Below are 17670 nucleotides of genomic sequence, written 5' to 3'. Positions count from 1 at the left end.
CACCAAAATTTGTACTACGGAGTAAGGCGGCCTGTATACAGGATCGGAGGTACGCACCTTTAGATCCCGGTGCATTAACCCTTTACTGTGTAAAAACTGAACGGCTTCTGCGATCTGCAGAAATATATTGAGGCTTTCAGCCCGCGGGCGGTCCTCCATCGCGCTGCGCGCCTCCATCCAGTCCTTAAGGTTCTCCTTGCGGCACAGCTGCATCTGAATGTAGAGGTACACCTTAGGAGAGCTGGGGTTCAGCTTCTCAGCAGTGTTTTTGGTTAGGTCCAAGTTCAAGGTTTTTGGTCGCGGAGGAGAAATGGACAAAGTGCTGGCAGGGGAGGGTTTACTCGCGCTGGAGTCCTTGGTACCGGAGTCTCGCTGAGAAAACTCGCTGGTCGTAACGACAACGGAAACATCCGTCCTGTTGTCTAAGTTATTGGACGCGTTGTCACAACCCGAGTCCTCAAAGATGATGGAGGAGGAGGTTCTCTCATGTAAGCCAAGATCCCGGGGCTCATGAGTAACCCCCACGTCATCATCCATTGTGCTGTGCTCCAGATCACAGTCTGTAAGGAAACTGTCCTGCAGGTTCATCATAACCTCGTGTGACCGGTGGAGGTCGTCACCTGGAGAGAAGTGGAGGTCGTCACCTGGAGAGAAGTGGAGGGGAAATGGGCGCCTTGGATGTCGTCCTGGATCAATAACGATAAACTCAGTGGACAGGGAGGTCTGAGACTCGGAAGAAGGAGTGATGACCTCTACCTGCTCCTTCATAGAGTAGGGGTCTGCACTCCGAACCTTGATGGAAAGGCCGTCCATAGGAGTAGGGGAGCTGAAGGGCCATTCAGTGCTGGAACAAATAGAAGAGTCGCAACGTTACTTTAAAGTCTATATACATTGTCTACTTAGGAGTAAAAAAAAAAAAAAAAAACAATGTTACACAGACTATGGATAGATATATATATAGCAAAAGAAAACAGCAGCACTCACCAAAAAAAATGTACAGGTGCCAAGCAAGCCGTCCAGATCCAAGGACTAGGTAGTATATAAAAATAGAAATCTTGCAGCACTCAAAATTGTGAAAATAAAGTGGTTTATTCAGCCAACAAACAGCGATGTTTCTGTCCTACAATAGGACCTTTATCAAGCATGAAACGTCGCTGTTTGTTGGCTGAATAAACCACTTTATTTTCACAATTTTGAGTGCTGCAAGATTTCTATTTTTATATATATATATATATATATATATATATATATATAAATTATTTTTTTTGTTCTTATTGACTTCTGTGGGAGTGTTGTGGGCATGCTTTGTGACATGTGCAGAGTTCAGTCTGCAGGGTGGGGGGGGGGGCGGAGTGGTTTCCATCACTTTATAGCAATGGTGGATCCTGTGTGATCTGCCTCCAGCTTTATAATAAAGGTGTTAGATTTCATGTAATCCTGCCCCCTGATGATAAGGACATGCGCTCGCAGTGTTGTTGTACAGATTTTGAATAGTTTTAAAAGGTTTCCCATTAACATAGCCGCTTGCACATTTCACCTAGTTGTCCTTGGAAACAGAAACCTATTTAGCTCCACCCAGACATGTGACCCAAGTTTAGCCGTGTGTAGCTCACAACGCATTTCTCTCTGTTAAGGAAGCAGCTTAAGGCATGAATGGAGAACAAAATGTAACGTTACTCCGGATCAGCACAAGAGAAGTGAAGTATTTACATAAAGTTAAAAGGGGTTATTTCGGATTTCCCAAAAATTGGCAGCAGGGCAGGGGATGGCATTACATAATAAACAGATACTCACCCCCTAAACCGCCCCCACCAAGACAGGGAGGTCCTCTGAAAACGGGAGCTCTGTGCTGGAGCAGGGGGGCACTTCTTTCTTATGTAATGCCATCCCCGGCCTTTCTGCCAATTTTGAAAAGTCTCAGATAACTCCTTTAAGATTTTTTTTAAAGTGACACTTTTGTGGGTCCAGTATAACGCTGTGAACCTCAACTCCCATGCCTACAATCAACCTTATTACAGTGAAAAACTATCCCACTCCGAGATAGGAATTGAGAGCATAAGCTTCCTAGAAAACGGGAAGGAAGGAAGAAAAAAAAAGGAAGGAAGGAAGGAAGAAAAAAAAAGGAAGGAAGGAAGGAAGGAAGGAAGAAAAAAAAGGAAGGAAGGAAGAAAGAAAAAAAAAAAGGAAGGAAGGAAGGAAGGAAGGAAGGAAGAAAAAGGAAGGAAGGAAGGAAGGAAGAAAAAAGAAGGAAGGAAGGAAGGAAGGAAGGAAGGAAGGAAGAAAAAGGAAGGAAGGAAGGAAGGAAGAAAAAGGAAGGAAGGAAGGAAGGAAGAAAAAAGAAGGAAGGAAGGAAGGAAGAAAAAAAAAGGAAGGAAGGAAGAAAAAAAAAGGAAGGAAGGAAGGAAAAAAAAGGAAGGAAGGAAGGAAGGAAGGAAGAAAAAAAAAGGAAGGAAGGAAGGAAGAAAGAAAGAAAGTTAGGAAGGAAGAAAAAAAAAAGGAAGGAAGGAAGTTAGGAAGGAAGAAAAAACGAAGGAAGGAAGGAAGGAAGGAAGGAAGGAAGGAAGGAAAAAAAAGGAAGGAAGGAAGGAAGGAAGGAAGGAAGGAAAAAAAAGGAAGGAAGGAAGGAAGGAAGGAAAAAAAAGGAAGGAAGGAAGGAAGGAAGGAAGGAAAAAAAAGGAAGGAAGGAAGGAAGGAAGGAAGGAAAAAAAAGGAAGGAAGGAAGGAAGGAAAAAAAAGGAAGGAAGGAAGGAAGGAAGAAAGAAAAAAAAAGGAAGGAAGAAAAAAGAAGGAAGGAAGGAAGGAAGAAAGAAAAAAAAGGAAGGAAGAAAAAAGAAGGAAGGAAGGAAGGAAGAAAAAAAAGGGAAAAAAAAAAGGAAGAGAAAAAAAAGGAAGAGAAAAAAAAGGAAGGAAAAAAAGGAAGGAAGGGAAAAAAAAGGAAAAAAAAGGAAAAAAAAAGGAAAAAAAAGGAAGGAAAAAAAAAGGAAGGAAAAAAAAGGAAGGAAAAAAAAGGAAAAAAAGGAAGGAAAGAAAAAAAAGGAAGGAAAAAAGGAGGAAGGAAGGAAGGAAAAAAGGAGGAAGGAAAGAAAAAGGAAGGAAGGAAAAAAGGAGGAAGGAAGGAAGGAAAAAAGGAGGAAGGAAGGAAGGAAAAAAGGAGGAAGGAAGGAAGGAAGGAAAAAAGGAGGAAGGAAGGAAGGAAAAAAGGAGGAAGGAATAAGAAAAGAAGAAAGGAAAAAAAGATAGAAGGAAAGAAGTGACTGCTCTTTCTTCCGGTCTAGTGAAGTCCTGACCACATAAGATCCCTCCCACACTGCTCCGGTGGACCCATAAACTGTGTAAGTTCTCTTTAAAAGGCATTTTCCGACACAAAGCCTGAGGATAAGCCATCAACATGATAGTAAGTGTTTGAAGGGGGTGCCAGAAGTCAATCAGCTGCCCCAAACGCCACATCTTTACCAGGCAGAGCGCCATTCATTCCATAGTGGCCGTGTCTGGTACTGCAACTCATTCCCATTTAAATGAATGGGGCTGAGCAATACCAGACACAGCCACCACCGAATGAACGGAGCTCTGCCTGGTAAACAATGAAGAGGACGAGGGGCTCAAGCATAGGCCATTAATATTATAGTCTCGGAAAAACCCCTTTAACACTTGTGACATCTTAAACGCCCCCCTCCCCGTCCTTTATATGCCTTTCTGGAAAAGTATTCTAGCACATTAACCCTTTATCATGAATTCGGGTATATTTCTAGCGTTTTTCAATACTCCCATTGAATAAAGCAAGACATTGAGCCAATAAAAAGCTGCTTATAGCTAAAGTGAGAGTTGGGAGACCCTTATGGTAAAGTAAACAAATAAAGAGGAACCCTCATTTAATATTCAGGCTGGAACTCTCATTTGATCTGAACCACCACTTGGCTTACGTAGTGTTAATTGTACCATATAAACGTGGCAGCTCCAGATATACAGGACCATTCTTAGAATTGACAGACTAGACCAGTGTTGCAGGACTACTTCCCAGCATGCTCTAGCCACATGGTGGTAGTTGTAGTTCTGTAACAGCGTGTTGGGCACCAGTGCACTAGACTTCCTTTATACCCATTACAGAAGTACGGAATGAAGGTCTGGGAGTAATGAGAGTCTGTACCATCCGTCCTTTATCCACAGCTCATCCATTTTCTCTTGCCATAACTGCGGTGGCTCTTCACGCCATGCATTGAAATAACGTACAATCCCAGGATGCTCCAGTTTGGCCAGCGCCTTGACTTCCCTCATCACCTTCTCTCTGGCCAGTTTCCTAGGAAGAGGGTAGAATGGATCGTCTTTAAGATAATGAGCTACAGTCACGTGGTACAGCGCCAACAATGAGACAGGACTTGGGCATCACATACAGCGCCAACAATGAGACAGGACTTGGGCATCACATACAGCGCCAACAACGAGACAGGACATGGGCATCACATACAGCGGCAACAACGAGACAGGACATGGGCATCACATACAGCGGCAACAACGAGACAGGACATGGGCATCACATACAGCGCCAACGAGACAGGACATTGGCATCACATACAGCGGCGCAACAGATGATCCAGCGCAGGCAGCGAGTGCGGAGGAGGCCGGTCACACGCTGGACATGTGCCTGCAATACTGGAAGACAAGCGTCCGGTTACCTATTAGGAAGGCGGATTCTCTTGATGGCGTAGTTACAATCATCGACTTTATTCCTGGCTTCAAACACCACTCCGAAGCCGCCGCGTCCTAAACACCGGATAGGCTCAAAATCCGTCAGATACCTAAAATAATGAGGTTCAGAGTGTGAATCATCCACGTCGGGAATAACGCGCCTCACATGGTTCATGGTTTGCGTGTGAGACGTTGTAATAAAGATCCTACAGACGAGACCCCAGAAGCTGCCGGGGTCCAATCCTCTTCTCAGAAGAGGGAACAGTTTGTATAGATTATAAGCAGTGTTCACCTGTGAGATTCCCTTAGAGGGGTTTTCCTACCATAAATATTGATGACCTTGTTCACATACGCCATCAGATTAGTGACAACCCAATCTCTGAGCTCCCGCCAATCCACAGACTGAAGGGGCCGCAGTCCTAGATGAAGCGCAGCAGTCTCTTTAGACTTTCCGCTATGTAGCGCTGCCACAGTCCCAATCACTTCCGGGTTTAGTTGCAATACCAGACAGCGCCTGGTTAGGATCAGCACGGTAACGGTTAAAAAGCAAAACATCGGTGGTGGTCCCAAAATCAGAGCGCCACAACTTAGACACCGACGTCATATACTTTCAATAGAACATGGATGTTTGTTTTTTGTTTTGTTTTTTTACCACAACCTATCAAACTAATTCTCTACCTAGTTTTTGGCCCAAAATCCTGTGCGGATAAACTTCTTGATATATGTTTTTTTTTTACGTGGAAACTGTACAAAAAAAAACAAAAAAACAAACATCTGAACTCGCATCCCATTGATTTCAATGGGAGGCGGAGGAGTTTTATTCCCACAAACAGAAGAAAAATTAAAAAAGGCTTGCTGGGAAAAGGCCATTTTTACCCGCGTCGCTCAATGGCCACAGGCGAAAAACGTGGCAACGAGTGCAGGCAGGCCAAAATCTGCCTCAATATCTGAATGTAATTTTGAGGCAGATTTCTCTGTGCAAAAAACTGAACAGGACCTAAGGGTATGTTCACACAGCTTATTTTCAGCCGTTTTTCAGGCCGTAAACGCTTTGAAAAACTGCTAAAAATACGGGGGCTGAACGTCTCCAAACATCTGCCCGTTGATTTCAACGGGAAAAAACGACATGTCATTCCCACAGGGTGTTTTTCTACGTGCCGTTTCTAAAGACGATGCGTAAAAAAAAACGCCCCGTAAGAAAAAAGTGCACGTCCCTTCTGGAGCCGTTTTTGCCTTGTCTCAATAGAAATACAGCTCAAAAAACGGCCATAAAAAACGGCTGAAAATCAGAGAGACTGTTTTCCCTTGAAACCAGCTCCGTATTTTCAGCCGTTTTTTGTTAAGCGTGTGAACATAGCCTTATAGTTGTTGGAGCTCCTTTCTTTTGATACAGAGCACCTAATCTGCTACACAGGCAGTTTTATAAGAACCTGCTGTCTACCTGCAGTTACCACTAGAGGGCGCTTAGGAGATACTGCACACCTTATTATGGAGTTCAATGTATTTCAGTATACAATGAGCTCCCCCTAGTGGTGGCTGCAGGCAGCATTTTACAATTAATCTATGCAGGGGATATTGAGTGGTGTATCAGAAAAATAGAACTGCCATTTATTATAAAGATTCTCCCCAATCTGCATATGTAGCAATATTTATGAGAACTATGGTCAAGTTAAAAAAAGGGACAGTCACAAAGTGTCACTGGGTAAAAAATAAAAAAATAAAAATAGTTCAGATTGTGGAAAAATTGGTGTCAATTGTGTCTTAGTGCTGCCCCACATTAAGGCCTTGTTCACAGTGTAGATTTGCAGCAGGTTTTGCATACATTTAAGCCATAACCAGAATTAGACACAGTAGAGCAGACCTATTAGGCAGTCATTTACATATTTCTTCCCGTTCCTGATTTTGGCTTAAAAAAAAAAAAAAAAAATCAGCAGCAAACTTGCAGTGTGTGAACAAGGCCGTAGACTTCAGAGTTTACATTGTAAATGATGAACTATGGGGATATATTCACACAGCAGAATTGTTGCAGAAATCCAGTACACGCTGCAGAAACAACCCCATTCACGTGTGGAACAGATGGTCAGTCGCAGACATTTAAACAACAAATCTGCCGCGTGTGAACATACCGGAGCAGATTTACAGGGAGGTTTTACTACAATAGAAATAATAACCTTGGACAATAAATGGGAATCTTAACGTCTACGGCTAGAAATTTTCTGCCAGATTCTTACCAGCTCACGAGGACAGCGAGACGTCGTCCTTTCAGCTTCGGTTGACCTCTTGGTTTCACTCAGGAAAGACCCTGCCCAACCATTATAGCCTATGGCTCAGTGTCTCCCCCAAGTGAAGCCACGGGACATTGGTAGGGGACTCCCCCATTGCCATCCCCTGCCATGTCTGTATGTACAAGCGCCAGAAGGGTCCTCTTACACGGGCCGTGTAAACGAGCGCTGGTCAATGAGACGGCTAGTTGATCGGCGCTCGTTTGCCCTTTTCACAAGAAGCCGAGTATGGGGACGAGCCCTCGTTACCCCGATCGCACGTCCCACATTTCTATCATGTCTGCAGCACATCACAGGGAGACGCGCTGCCGACAACGAGAATATTTTGCGCAGCAGACGAGACAATCAGTCGATGAACGAGCATTTGCACATCGGCTGATCGCTGACCTGTTTGCACACAGCAATGATCGGGAACGGCCGTTCATATGCCGATAATTGGCCCCTGGAAAAGGACCTTAACTCTTGAAATAAAAAGGTATTTTATACACCGGAGTATATAAGAATAAGTGAGTGTTACCGGGACACATATCCGCAGCCGTTATAGTCACTCCTGTTGTCGTTCAGCTCCAGGTTCACAGGCTCATATTTACAGTCCGTCTGACACTGGGTCTCCGATTCTTTCCTCTTCTGCTTGTAGATAGAAGGGGGGGAGAAAAGTTAAGTTAAAATTACACTGATTGTTAAGGCTGGGGCTCTACCGTGGCAGCGCATTTCCCGAAATTTGGTGTAAAATAGTGCTATTAACGCAACCTCAGTTTCCTCATCAGGAAAACAAAGTCCTACTATTTCTACAGGGAAACCTTGAGGTCATGTCATGCTGCGGCCCAAGTAGGAGAGCACTTCTAATAATGAATACGGTTAGTGTCACGCACCCTGGCGCTGTTAGCGGGATGGAAGAGCCTGCGCACTATGTAGGTGGTGGCGGTGATGCACAGCAGGATCGTGCCGATGATCTCCTTCCACCAGGGGAGAAGCACCACGGGATCTTTCTTGCGAATGTTCTTGTAGATTGGGTTCTCTCGTATCCCAATGGTGATCTGCGTCCCCCGCTTGCTGTGCTCTCTCTTGTAGTACGGCAGGTAATAACCATTATCTGGAGAGAGAGATCATCATATATCACTACAGGGTAAGATGATCAATCACGTGTCCACAGACAGGTCCACCTACAGAGAACTATGAGCTGGAAGATGGGGAGTAACATAGTAAAGCCATTGTATTATGTATCTTGCACTGATCTGTAATGACAGCCTGCATTATACTCCAGAGCTGCAATCACAATTCTGCAGCCCTCCTAGCATTTCTTGCTGACTTACTATCTACACAGAGTTTTCTCCCTGTGCCTTATGGAGCTCAGCTGGTAGGGATCTGTCAACAAGCCTGCCGACTGTTTCCCATGACAACCAGCAAAATAGTTAGTGCAGCTCGAGTATAAATAAAAAGGTTGCAACGCAGAGTCAGTAAAAGACAAGTAATGTATTTACAGAGTCTCCACTATTTAAGGAGTAGACACGCACACTAAAAACGTTGAAGGGTGGACATATCCTTTTAAAGGGGTTGTCTCCTGAACACAACTTGTATTTAAATAGAAGCCGGCGGGTCCGGCTTCTCTATGGACGACCAGATGTTATTGCAGAAGGGAAGCTGCATCTGGCCAGACACTCCATGTAGAGGAAACGCAGCATTACATGGCGGCTATTCATGAGCAGCTTATAGTGGGGGCTCCCAAAGTGGCGTACCTCCCTCTATGACATCTATAAGCCCTAATACATCTTCAGGAGGCAACCCCTTAAAGGCCATGTACACCTTCGAAAGGCATTTTTTATTAGCAGTCTGATTTGTGAAACTTTAAAATTAGTTTTTATGAAAATTTTTTACTTTGAGATACAGCTGCTTTGTATTCTGTATACAGAGCAGCTGTATTAGTCGCTAAATCCTGTTCCGGTCAGGTCTGCGAGACTTTCTAAGTTATGAACTTATGTGATAGATTACAGGTGGCTCCTGCGTGTCTGACACTGAACCAGTCAGTCCCGCTGACCTGACGGGAACAGGATTTAGCGAATTATACAGCTGCTTTGTATACGGAATACCGAGCAGCCGTATCTCAAAACGTAAATAATTTTTTAATAAAAACGAATTAAAGTTGCAATCACACTGATATTAAAGAAAAAAAAAACAAAAACAAAACAAACTTACATAGCCTTTAAAACTGATCACAGCTGTAGTTCAAAGTGCAAATTTACAAAGTAGCAGAAAACGATGGGAGTGAGGATGAGGATGAATATCTCATGCACGTCAACGATGCCCAGCGGCCCCACAGCCAAAACATGTATGAACAGCGGCACTGGGCAAGAGTTGGATCCAGCGAGCAGGACCCTGTGAGAAGTGGATTATGGGGGAATCCTGCCGCAGGACTCTACCCTGACCGACCATCTCATCATTTTAGGGACTGCGGACAATTACACTCTTCTGGTGCCCAAAGTGGCAAAGGATGTTATTGTCCGCAAGGGACTAGATAATGAGGGAACAGAAGGAATCTCCGTTCTAGGATGAAATATGGAGCAAATGTAAATCCAGCACATCCACATGTTGTCACTACTCTTGCCGGCCCTGAACGGGAGACAATCAGCACAGTGTGATTTGGCACAAGGACAATGGTTGAGTACAGGGGGTCGGGATGAGGGGGTGTCACAGAGTACTGGGGGGGTTGGGATGAGTGAGTGTCACAGAGTACAGGGGGTCGGGATGAGGGGTGTCACAGAGTACAGGGGGTTGGGATGAGGGGGTGTCACAGAGTACAGGTATGTACCAATAATAAGAGAAGCCGGCTGGACAGGGAATGAAGCCAGACGAGCAGCTGCTACAATGTGACCTTCAGGAGATTCTTGCTTTCCAGGTCTGGGGGCTTCTCCGTTCTTTGCTGGAAACAAGGTATAAGGTCGTGAGGATACAGCAGTCTAGGGTTCGTCATGTTCGGGTTACTGGGGTGCCCTGAAACCATGGAGGGTGTCACCATCTTTCTGCAGAGCTGTTGGAGTATTAGGAGGACACCCCCCGGCCTGGGGTCAACCCAGAAACAGGCAGCGAAACAAGATCCAGGCCAACTCGCATTGTACCAGCAACCAACTATGCATATGAAAGAGGTGGTAAGTACGGTGGAGTAAAACTGGTCGTACACGAGATAAGGGGGACTGTCACCTGACCCCGCTAAGGACTGACATATTTCACCTAGACAGAACAACCTCTCCATTCCTCTTCTCAGCCCGGTGCTCATAACTTGATTTTCTGTACGAGACTATTACTTTTTTTACGTGGGGAGAGTTGTACGATAATTAGATGCCATTTATAGGTATATTTACATGGTTTCAAATTTATACTTTGGCAAAAATGCAAGGGAAAAAAATAACCCAAATTCCGCTGCAGTTTCCATTATTTTTTTCTGTCATTCACACAGAATAAACTGATCATAAGAGACACTATACATTTGTTGTGTAGGTTGTTACGGTCATGGAGATACCAAAATATGTGCAGATTTTATGTTTTGGGACTTCTATATTTTAAAAAGTTTATTAATTGTAATAAAAAACCCCAAAAAATTTTTGGGATTTAACATTACTTTATTTTTTTAAATCTGATAAGGGCATTTTTATTTTGTAACTATAATGTACTGGCAGTAAGCCTGTGTGGTGATAGTACACAGGCAGTTACGCTACACCTAAGTATGTACTAACAAAATTAAATAAGGTCAGACAGTCCTGGGGTCCTTCAACGGATCCTAGGCTGTCTGCCCATATAAGGTATGTCCCTCGATCGCTTTGATCGCAGCATTCAAGGGGTCTTTGATCTGTTGCCGTTGGAGCAGGGGTGCAGCCGTGTATTACAACGGTTGCCCCACTCCTGATCGCGCAGGCACACCTGCCGCGTGATCAGCCTAACGTCTATGCTAGTCACGGTACAGCAACATTCAGCCTCTCCAATCCTGCATAGATATGAAATATTGCCAACAGCTTAAAGGGTAACTAAACGTTCAAAAATCTTCTGACATGTCAGAAGTTTTGATCGGTGGGGGTCCGAGCACTGAGACCCCCCCCCCCCCACCAATCGCTAAAACGAAGCAGCTGAATTACTTGAGTGAGCCGCTTAGTCTCTGATCGGCTTTTCTCGGAAAGTTGAGCCATCGGTGCACAAACTCAATGCCAAGTCTATGGGTCGTACACAAACCTCTCAACTGAGAAAAGCCGATCAGAAAGTGGCTCAGCGCTCACACGAGGGCTTCTGCCACTTAATTTTAGCAGCCGATCTGGGTCTCAGAAGTTTTGATTGGTGGGGGTCCGAGGACTGACTAGTCACTATGGCATGTCAGAGGTTTATTGCATGCTCCGTTGGTGAGAGATCTCCCATGGCAACAAGTAAAATTCTTCCTCGACTGCAGAACTCATAAGATAGTCAGACGATCCTGCTAGAGAGCAGGTTTGGACGGCATAAATGAAGATAGTCACAAAGACTATATAACCTGGGGTAGAATCTAGGAGACATAGAAGCAGAGTACTCCGAGTAGAACACCTAAGAACGGTCATAGGCCATCGTTGTTGTTTTGTCAGGTTCCGGTCAGGTTACTATGACATTGTGTTGTCAGATGGTCTCTGACAACGGATGGCGACTTACCGTACGGATACTGAAGAACAGACAGAGCCCCATTGCTGTACTCCTCATGAGAGAACTTGTCATTACTGAGACATTTATCAAACTCGTCCGAACCAACCAACACAGGCGTCCGGGAAGGCGAGTCTGAGGAGGAGACAGAGATCGTATAATACTTCTAAATATCTAATACAGTCCATAGGAGTGATCTGCTACGGGCGGCTCCCCGGCTGGTATGAAACTAACTCAGCTGGAGACGACAACTCCCAGCATTTCCAACCCCCACAGGTTACCGGTCAACATCTACCCCACATTACAAAGAGGAGTAAGACAGTCACACAAGTGCAACTACAAATCAGATCAGTCTTATAGACCCGCAGTGATAATGGAGCGTTACATGGCGGCCATTCTTGTTATACATGGACGGTCTACCAGGGCAAGAGCAGGAAATTGGTAGCAGCTCTCCACTTTGGCTCATAAAAGGGAATCCTGAGCAAAAGACTCGTAGAAGTGTCTTCCAGAGAAAACCCCTTTAAATCAGAGATATATCCGTGTATATAAAGAACTTACGAATTAAAGGTTTCCACTTGATCCTCGGCAGAGAGATCACGGCGTTTCCATCCTTCCTGGTGTCCAACGCGGTTGGATTAACTGGAAACTTCTCTGACGGCCGGACAGATGCCTGCAGATACAGCTGCCCCCGGTACATCCCTGTTATACCGAGAGATAGGAATTATACAGAGAACACGAAGACAAAAAGCAAAAGTCCCAAATATTACGGTGAATCAGGGCTACATATTTTTGGATTATGTGGGAGCAAAGCCGTACATCCCAGTCAGAGGGAGAGAGTGAGGACCTACATTGTTAGTAGGGGGCAGGGAACCGGCCCATAGAGGAGGAAGAAGAAAACAATAGATCCTTCTGTTCTGGGTGGGGAACCCTGGCACCCCAATGAGGTGGGGGGTGTATTTTGATCTTTGCTAGGAGGCTCCTCTCTTCTATATATACACACAATATATCTGTATCTTACACACCGAGGTAGAAGCTGGACTCTGTAGCGCCTCGAGCTGCTTCCACCAGATCCTCCTCGTCCTCCAGGACGTCGTCATTCGAGGAGTAACTCGTGTCATCAAACAGACTGATGGGAAACACCTTCCCGTCTCTCACTAACCAGGCCGAGGCGATGGGGGTGCAGAACTGAATGGAAGGACAAGTGTTACATGTAGGCAGGAGAAAAAATAATTAAAATCGCTGGTTTATATAAATAAAGCAAAATGATTTTATAAATGAAAAGTTCTGACGTTTCCCAATACAGTGTTCAAATTCATCACCATTATCCAGACATCTGCTTGCTGTCAGTGAACAGAAACATTCTTGTCTACATCCAGAGGCTGAATACCCATACAACCCCAATCACAACAATTGTATGTGATGCAGGCGATTTCCTGTGAGGACCTGAACACCATATGTGCAGATGCTGCTTACCTGGATCTCGTAATATGGTTTATTTCCATTACCTTTTTCCACTGTAAGTTCAATAAAATACAAGGTGACAAAAAATAAAATGTTAAAAAAAAAAAAAAAAAAAAAAAAAAAAATCGCTCCGGAGAGGTATTTATTCTGCTGACAGGAGGGTTTGCTACAGTGTATCAGTACAGGTAGAAAGCATCAGCCGTGATTCAGTGCGGGTTATACTCACTGAGGATTATCTAGAATGGATGCAATTGTGGCAAAGCTTCAGACGTGAGAAATTAGGTTGGTATGGATTTCCAGCCTGACGTTTTTATTCAAAGACAGGAAGCAGAACTGCTCCAAAAAGGTGAAGAATTGAAACAAAGTATAGCAGAATATATTTATGTGAACTAGGTCAGATGTGACTTTTCACTTGTATTGGAATGACTGGAGGAGGGCAGAGTTGGGCCTCATGCACACGGCCGTGCTCGTAATTACGACTCTGAATTACGAGCACGGCCCGCCACGGGCAGCCGGCCGCTTTTGCGAGCCGTGCTCCCATTATAAAGTATAGAAGCACGGCCCGTAAAATGAAAAAATAGAACATGTTCTATTTTTTTAACGGCACGGGCACCTTCCCGTGAGAAAATGGGAAGGTACCCGTGGGTAACAGAAGTCTATGCGCCCGTTATTGCGGGTCGTAATTACGACCCGCAATAACGGGTGTTTTTACGGTCGTGTGCATTACTCTTCATAGTTCTATTGTGCCATTTAAGATTCCTAACCCAGGTCTGGTTGGTATAACACAAATGTTGCTGTGCCCGTCCCCGTGCCCTGTACCTGGTGCTCCCACTCGAGATGTCCTAGTTGGCGGTCGAAGGCCATGACCTTCCAGTCGGCCACAGACACCTTGATGAGCAGGTCCCTGGTGCCGGCTTCCTGCTCGTCCACGTCAGCGATGATTTTGGAGTCTTCTGTGCCACGGCTGGGTTCAATGTGGCCTTCGATAAAACCCACTGCTCGATCAACATCTGGGATGTAACGCAGCTCAAAGTGACCGACGCTGAAATTCCACCTGAGCGGAAGAAAAATGCACATTTATTACAAGAGGCGAATCATATCCGCAGGAGCCGAAAATCTCGTCTGGCCTCATTACATACAACCCTAAGACCAGGCTGCTCTCAGGCCACCGTTCTCTGACTAAGGGAGGTACAAGTAAAAAGTGCCCCAAAATAAACCCAAAACGCCCTAAACGGGTATTAGAAAATATTTTAAGATTGGAGCTGTGTACACAAAACGGGAGGGTATTTTTACACCAAGACAATTTGCAAAGTTGCTTCACTATTTTACATAGACTGGGTGTAAAAGTGCACACGACCGCAGGGTGAATAGTTTTGCCTTCAGTTCTTCAAGGTTTACAAACCGGGTTTTCTATTAGTTACGACAGTTTTTCTGATAGTAAAAAAAAAAAAAAAAATTTATTAAGTGAGTGAAGTGCAGTTAAAGGGGTTCTCTGCTTTGGACAATCACTAGGTTAGAAGATCCCTGTATAATAAGCGAAACACGAAGTGTCCCTCCTGTGGGACCTCCAGCGATCATTCTTAATCTGTGGGGAAACCGGTCAGAAAGTATTACTCTTCCCTGCAGCGCCACCACAGGGGGAATTAAGAAATACACCGTGCTCATTCATATCAATGTGTTATCCGCATAATACAGGACAGGTCCGGTCCTCCAAAGTGAGATGTGCTTTGTAACCGCTTTCCACTCCGGCCAAGAGACTAGGATCCTGAAATGCAGACACCCCCCCCCCCCCCCTCCTCTATTACCTCAGGATTCCTAATTAGTACTAACATGTCCTAGAGGGGGTGAACACTTCTTATTGGCATTAGCAAGGGACTACTGCTATCTGATTGGTCACAAAACTGCGGCCAGTCTTTTGCATATCGCTCTCCAAGTGAAGGCTCCTTGTCCACTTCCAATCTAATACATCAGAAAATGAACTTTTTGGAGGAGCCAGATCTCCGGTTCACTACACCAAGACTGAACAATGCCGAATCAGCATCAGCCCGGCAGGTCTCACCACCTACAACCTCATCTACAGACGTGACCAAGGCGTTTAGGCCAAAAAAAATTGTAGACATGACGTTTAAAAAAGGGTTGTCCACGTTGGCTAGAGGTTCTTCCAATGTGCAGGTCCTGAGGTGATTCGCTGTCCGCGGTGCTGGGACCACCCACCTTCAGCTGCTATCAGTGCTCACTTTCCAAGCAATAACACCACAAGAGAAGTGATGTAGTATAAAGCATGGATGCCAGAGGTCCTTAAAAGCTGTTCTCCAATCGGTAACCTTATTATCGCCGCTGTATGTCCTACTAAGACATAAATGGTAGGTGCACTTACTTTTCACTCCCGCTACGTGGTCCCACCGCACGCACTGTTTTCTGCTTTCGGTGTAATAAGAGAATATCATCCTGCTCAACCTCCTCTTCATTCCACCGCCGGCAGCCCATGGCGGAACAGATGTATTTTACCTGTAAAACGCGTAGACGGCGAGGTTATATATGCAAAGTCATCACCCCAACGAGTCGCAGCGGCAGCCGCCGTTCTTCTGAAAGGTCTAGAAATCTCTGGCTATGATGAAGCGCTGCTCATCAATCCTGCCCGCGCGGCCGCGCACTCACCTTACCGCTGCCGGCACTGAGCCCATAAGTCGTCAGGGACTTTCCTCCAACCAACACGACGTCATCGCCAAACTTATACGACGACTCCAGGAGGGACTCCACTGTGAAAGGAACGGCTTCCATGCTCTCTCGGTCCCGGTCCCACTGAAAGAGGTCTCCATCCAGGGAGGGGATGATCATCTTATTACCGAACACCTAGGAGGAGAAAGCAAAGAGTTTAACCCTCGCACTGCCCAGGACGTACGCTTGCAGGATCAGCGCTGTAGGTGCAATATTCAGGAGATGAGCAGTTTCCCATCTGATCCCCTCCTGCTCATAGTAGGAACATTTGTCGACTCCATTTTTACCGGCCTCTGGACCTCTGATCTTTTTTGTCTCTTCAGTTCTGGTTATTGTTACGTGACAGATAAGTGGCCGGTATGAACGGGGATTTTAAAGTGTTTGCATTGAAGCACAAGTAGAATGACGGCGCCCATGAACGTAAAGTGTCTTCTAGAAATATCAGGTGTAGAGGTGGAATAGGATTTTTTATTTTTATTTTATAACTTAGGTTTTTTATGTTTTTATCAAAAGTGTAAAAGTTGCTGTGGCAGTGAAAGGGTGAGGAGTAGTTCACATTGTGTTTTTTGCCGCCGATTTTGACACGGAAACCGCATCAGAATCAGAGCCAAAAATGGCCCACATGGCCCCCCCCATTGATTTTAATGGAAGAAAGAGGCTTTTTCCTGGGCGGCTTTTAACTGCTTGCAGGAAAAAAAAAAAAAAAAAAAAAAAAATAGAAGCAGCATTCGCTTTCTTGGAACTGTTTCCACCTCTGATCTACTGAAAACAACGTGAGGCACAAGAAAACCGGACGGGCTCATTTGGAGCAGTTTTTGCATTAGATTCATGGGCTAAAAACAAAAAAATTAAGACCATAAAATGACTCGCCCTGAGTGTGTGGTCCGGATTTGCAAGCCCCAGCACGGACCACGTAAACCAGTCGCGTGCATGAGGCCCGACAAGGAGTGGCGTGGTCAGGAGGCCCGACAAGGAGTGGCGTGGTCAGGAGGCCCGACAAGGAGTGGCGTGGTCAGGAGGCCCGACAAGGAGTGGCGTGGTCAGGAGGCCCGACAAGGAGTGGCGTGGTCAGGAGGCCCGACAAGGAGTGGCGTGGTCAGGAGGCCCGACAAGGAGTGGCGTGGTCAGGAGGCCCGACAAGGAGTGGCGTGGTCAGGAGGCCCGACAAGGAGTGGCGTGGTCAGGAGGCCCGACAAGGAGTGGCGTGGTCAGGAGGCCCGACAAGGAGTGGCGTGGTCAGGAGGCCCGACAAGGAGTGGCGTGGTCAGGAGGCCCGACAAGGAGTGGCGTGGTCAGGAGGCCCGACAAGGAGTGGCGTGGTCAGGAGGCCCGACAAGGAGTGGCGTGGTCAGGAGGCCCGACAAGGAGTGGCGTGGTCCTGTACAGAATAGACCCACAGATATTCAGTCACACCATTGAGTTCATAGCAGAGCGCGAAGACCACCACCAGCTCCAGCGGGGGACACAGGGGTAACCGTCACACAGAACTGATCAGCAGATACCAAGTCACCAGAATAAACCACTAGAATGAGGGGTGAAAATAATATACAGGATAGCAAAGTAAATCAGTGACTGGACCAGACACCGCCAGAATAGCACCTCCACCACATGCCCTTAGCAAAACAAGAGGACGGGTACTCCGCAAGGAAATATCCTCTATGTGAACTGGGACAACGTGGCCACAGCCATTGCACTACGTTAAAGAGCTCTGATACATCAGTTTCAGTAAACACTTGTATTTCCTATAAATAATTCTGAAGGAAAATTTTAGGAAACTGCATTGTGCCTTTCCTCTATTATTCCTCCTGGAAATTAATGAACAAGTGGACAACTGAGCATTAATATTCTCCATAGGGTGCGCCCCTACACAGTGACA

The 17670-nt window shown here is 45.6% G+C and overlaps 1 protein-coding gene across 4 annotated transcripts in view; it reads right to left on the bottom strand.

The window, feature by feature from the left end:
• The window catches only part of EIF2AK3 (eukaryotic translation initiation factor 2 alpha kinase 3), a 38445-nt gene that overhangs the window by 8297 nt on the left and 12478 nt on the right, over positions 1-17670 (bottom strand). The window contains exons 3-14 of one of the 4 annotated variants that reach the window (XM_075856316.1): positions 15735-15929; positions 15454-15584; positions 13896-14130; positions 12638-12800; positions 12174-12314; positions 11628-11750; positions 9772-9882; positions 7838-8058; positions 7483-7592; positions 4671-4793; positions 4145-4294; positions 58-844 (exon numbers count right to left, since the gene is read on the bottom strand). In XM_075856316.1, coding sequence (XP_075712431.1) covers positions 58-844; positions 4145-4294; positions 4671-4793; positions 7483-7592; positions 7838-8058; positions 9772-9882; positions 11628-11750; positions 12174-12314; positions 12638-12800; positions 13896-14130; positions 15454-15584; positions 15735-15929 — 2490 coding nt within the window. The remainder of the gene's footprint in view (positions 1-57; positions 845-4144; positions 4295-4670; positions 4794-7482; positions 7593-7837; positions 8059-9771; positions 9883-11627; positions 11751-12173; positions 12315-12637; positions 12801-13895; positions 14131-15453; positions 15585-15734; positions 15930-17670) is intronic. The other 3 variants (XM_075856298.1, XM_075856307.1, XM_075856326.1) reach the window with 3 other exon arrangements.

This window comes from Rhinoderma darwinii, chromosome 1 (assembly GCF_050947455.1).
Source record: "Rhinoderma darwinii isolate aRhiDar2 chromosome 1, aRhiDar2.hap1, whole genome shotgun sequence".
Classification (NCBI taxonomy): domain Eukaryota; kingdom Metazoa; phylum Chordata; class Amphibia; order Anura; family Rhinodermatidae; genus Rhinoderma; species Rhinoderma darwinii.
Note: the sequence above shows the minus strand (reverse complement) of the source record. Positions and strands in the feature narration are given on the sequence as shown.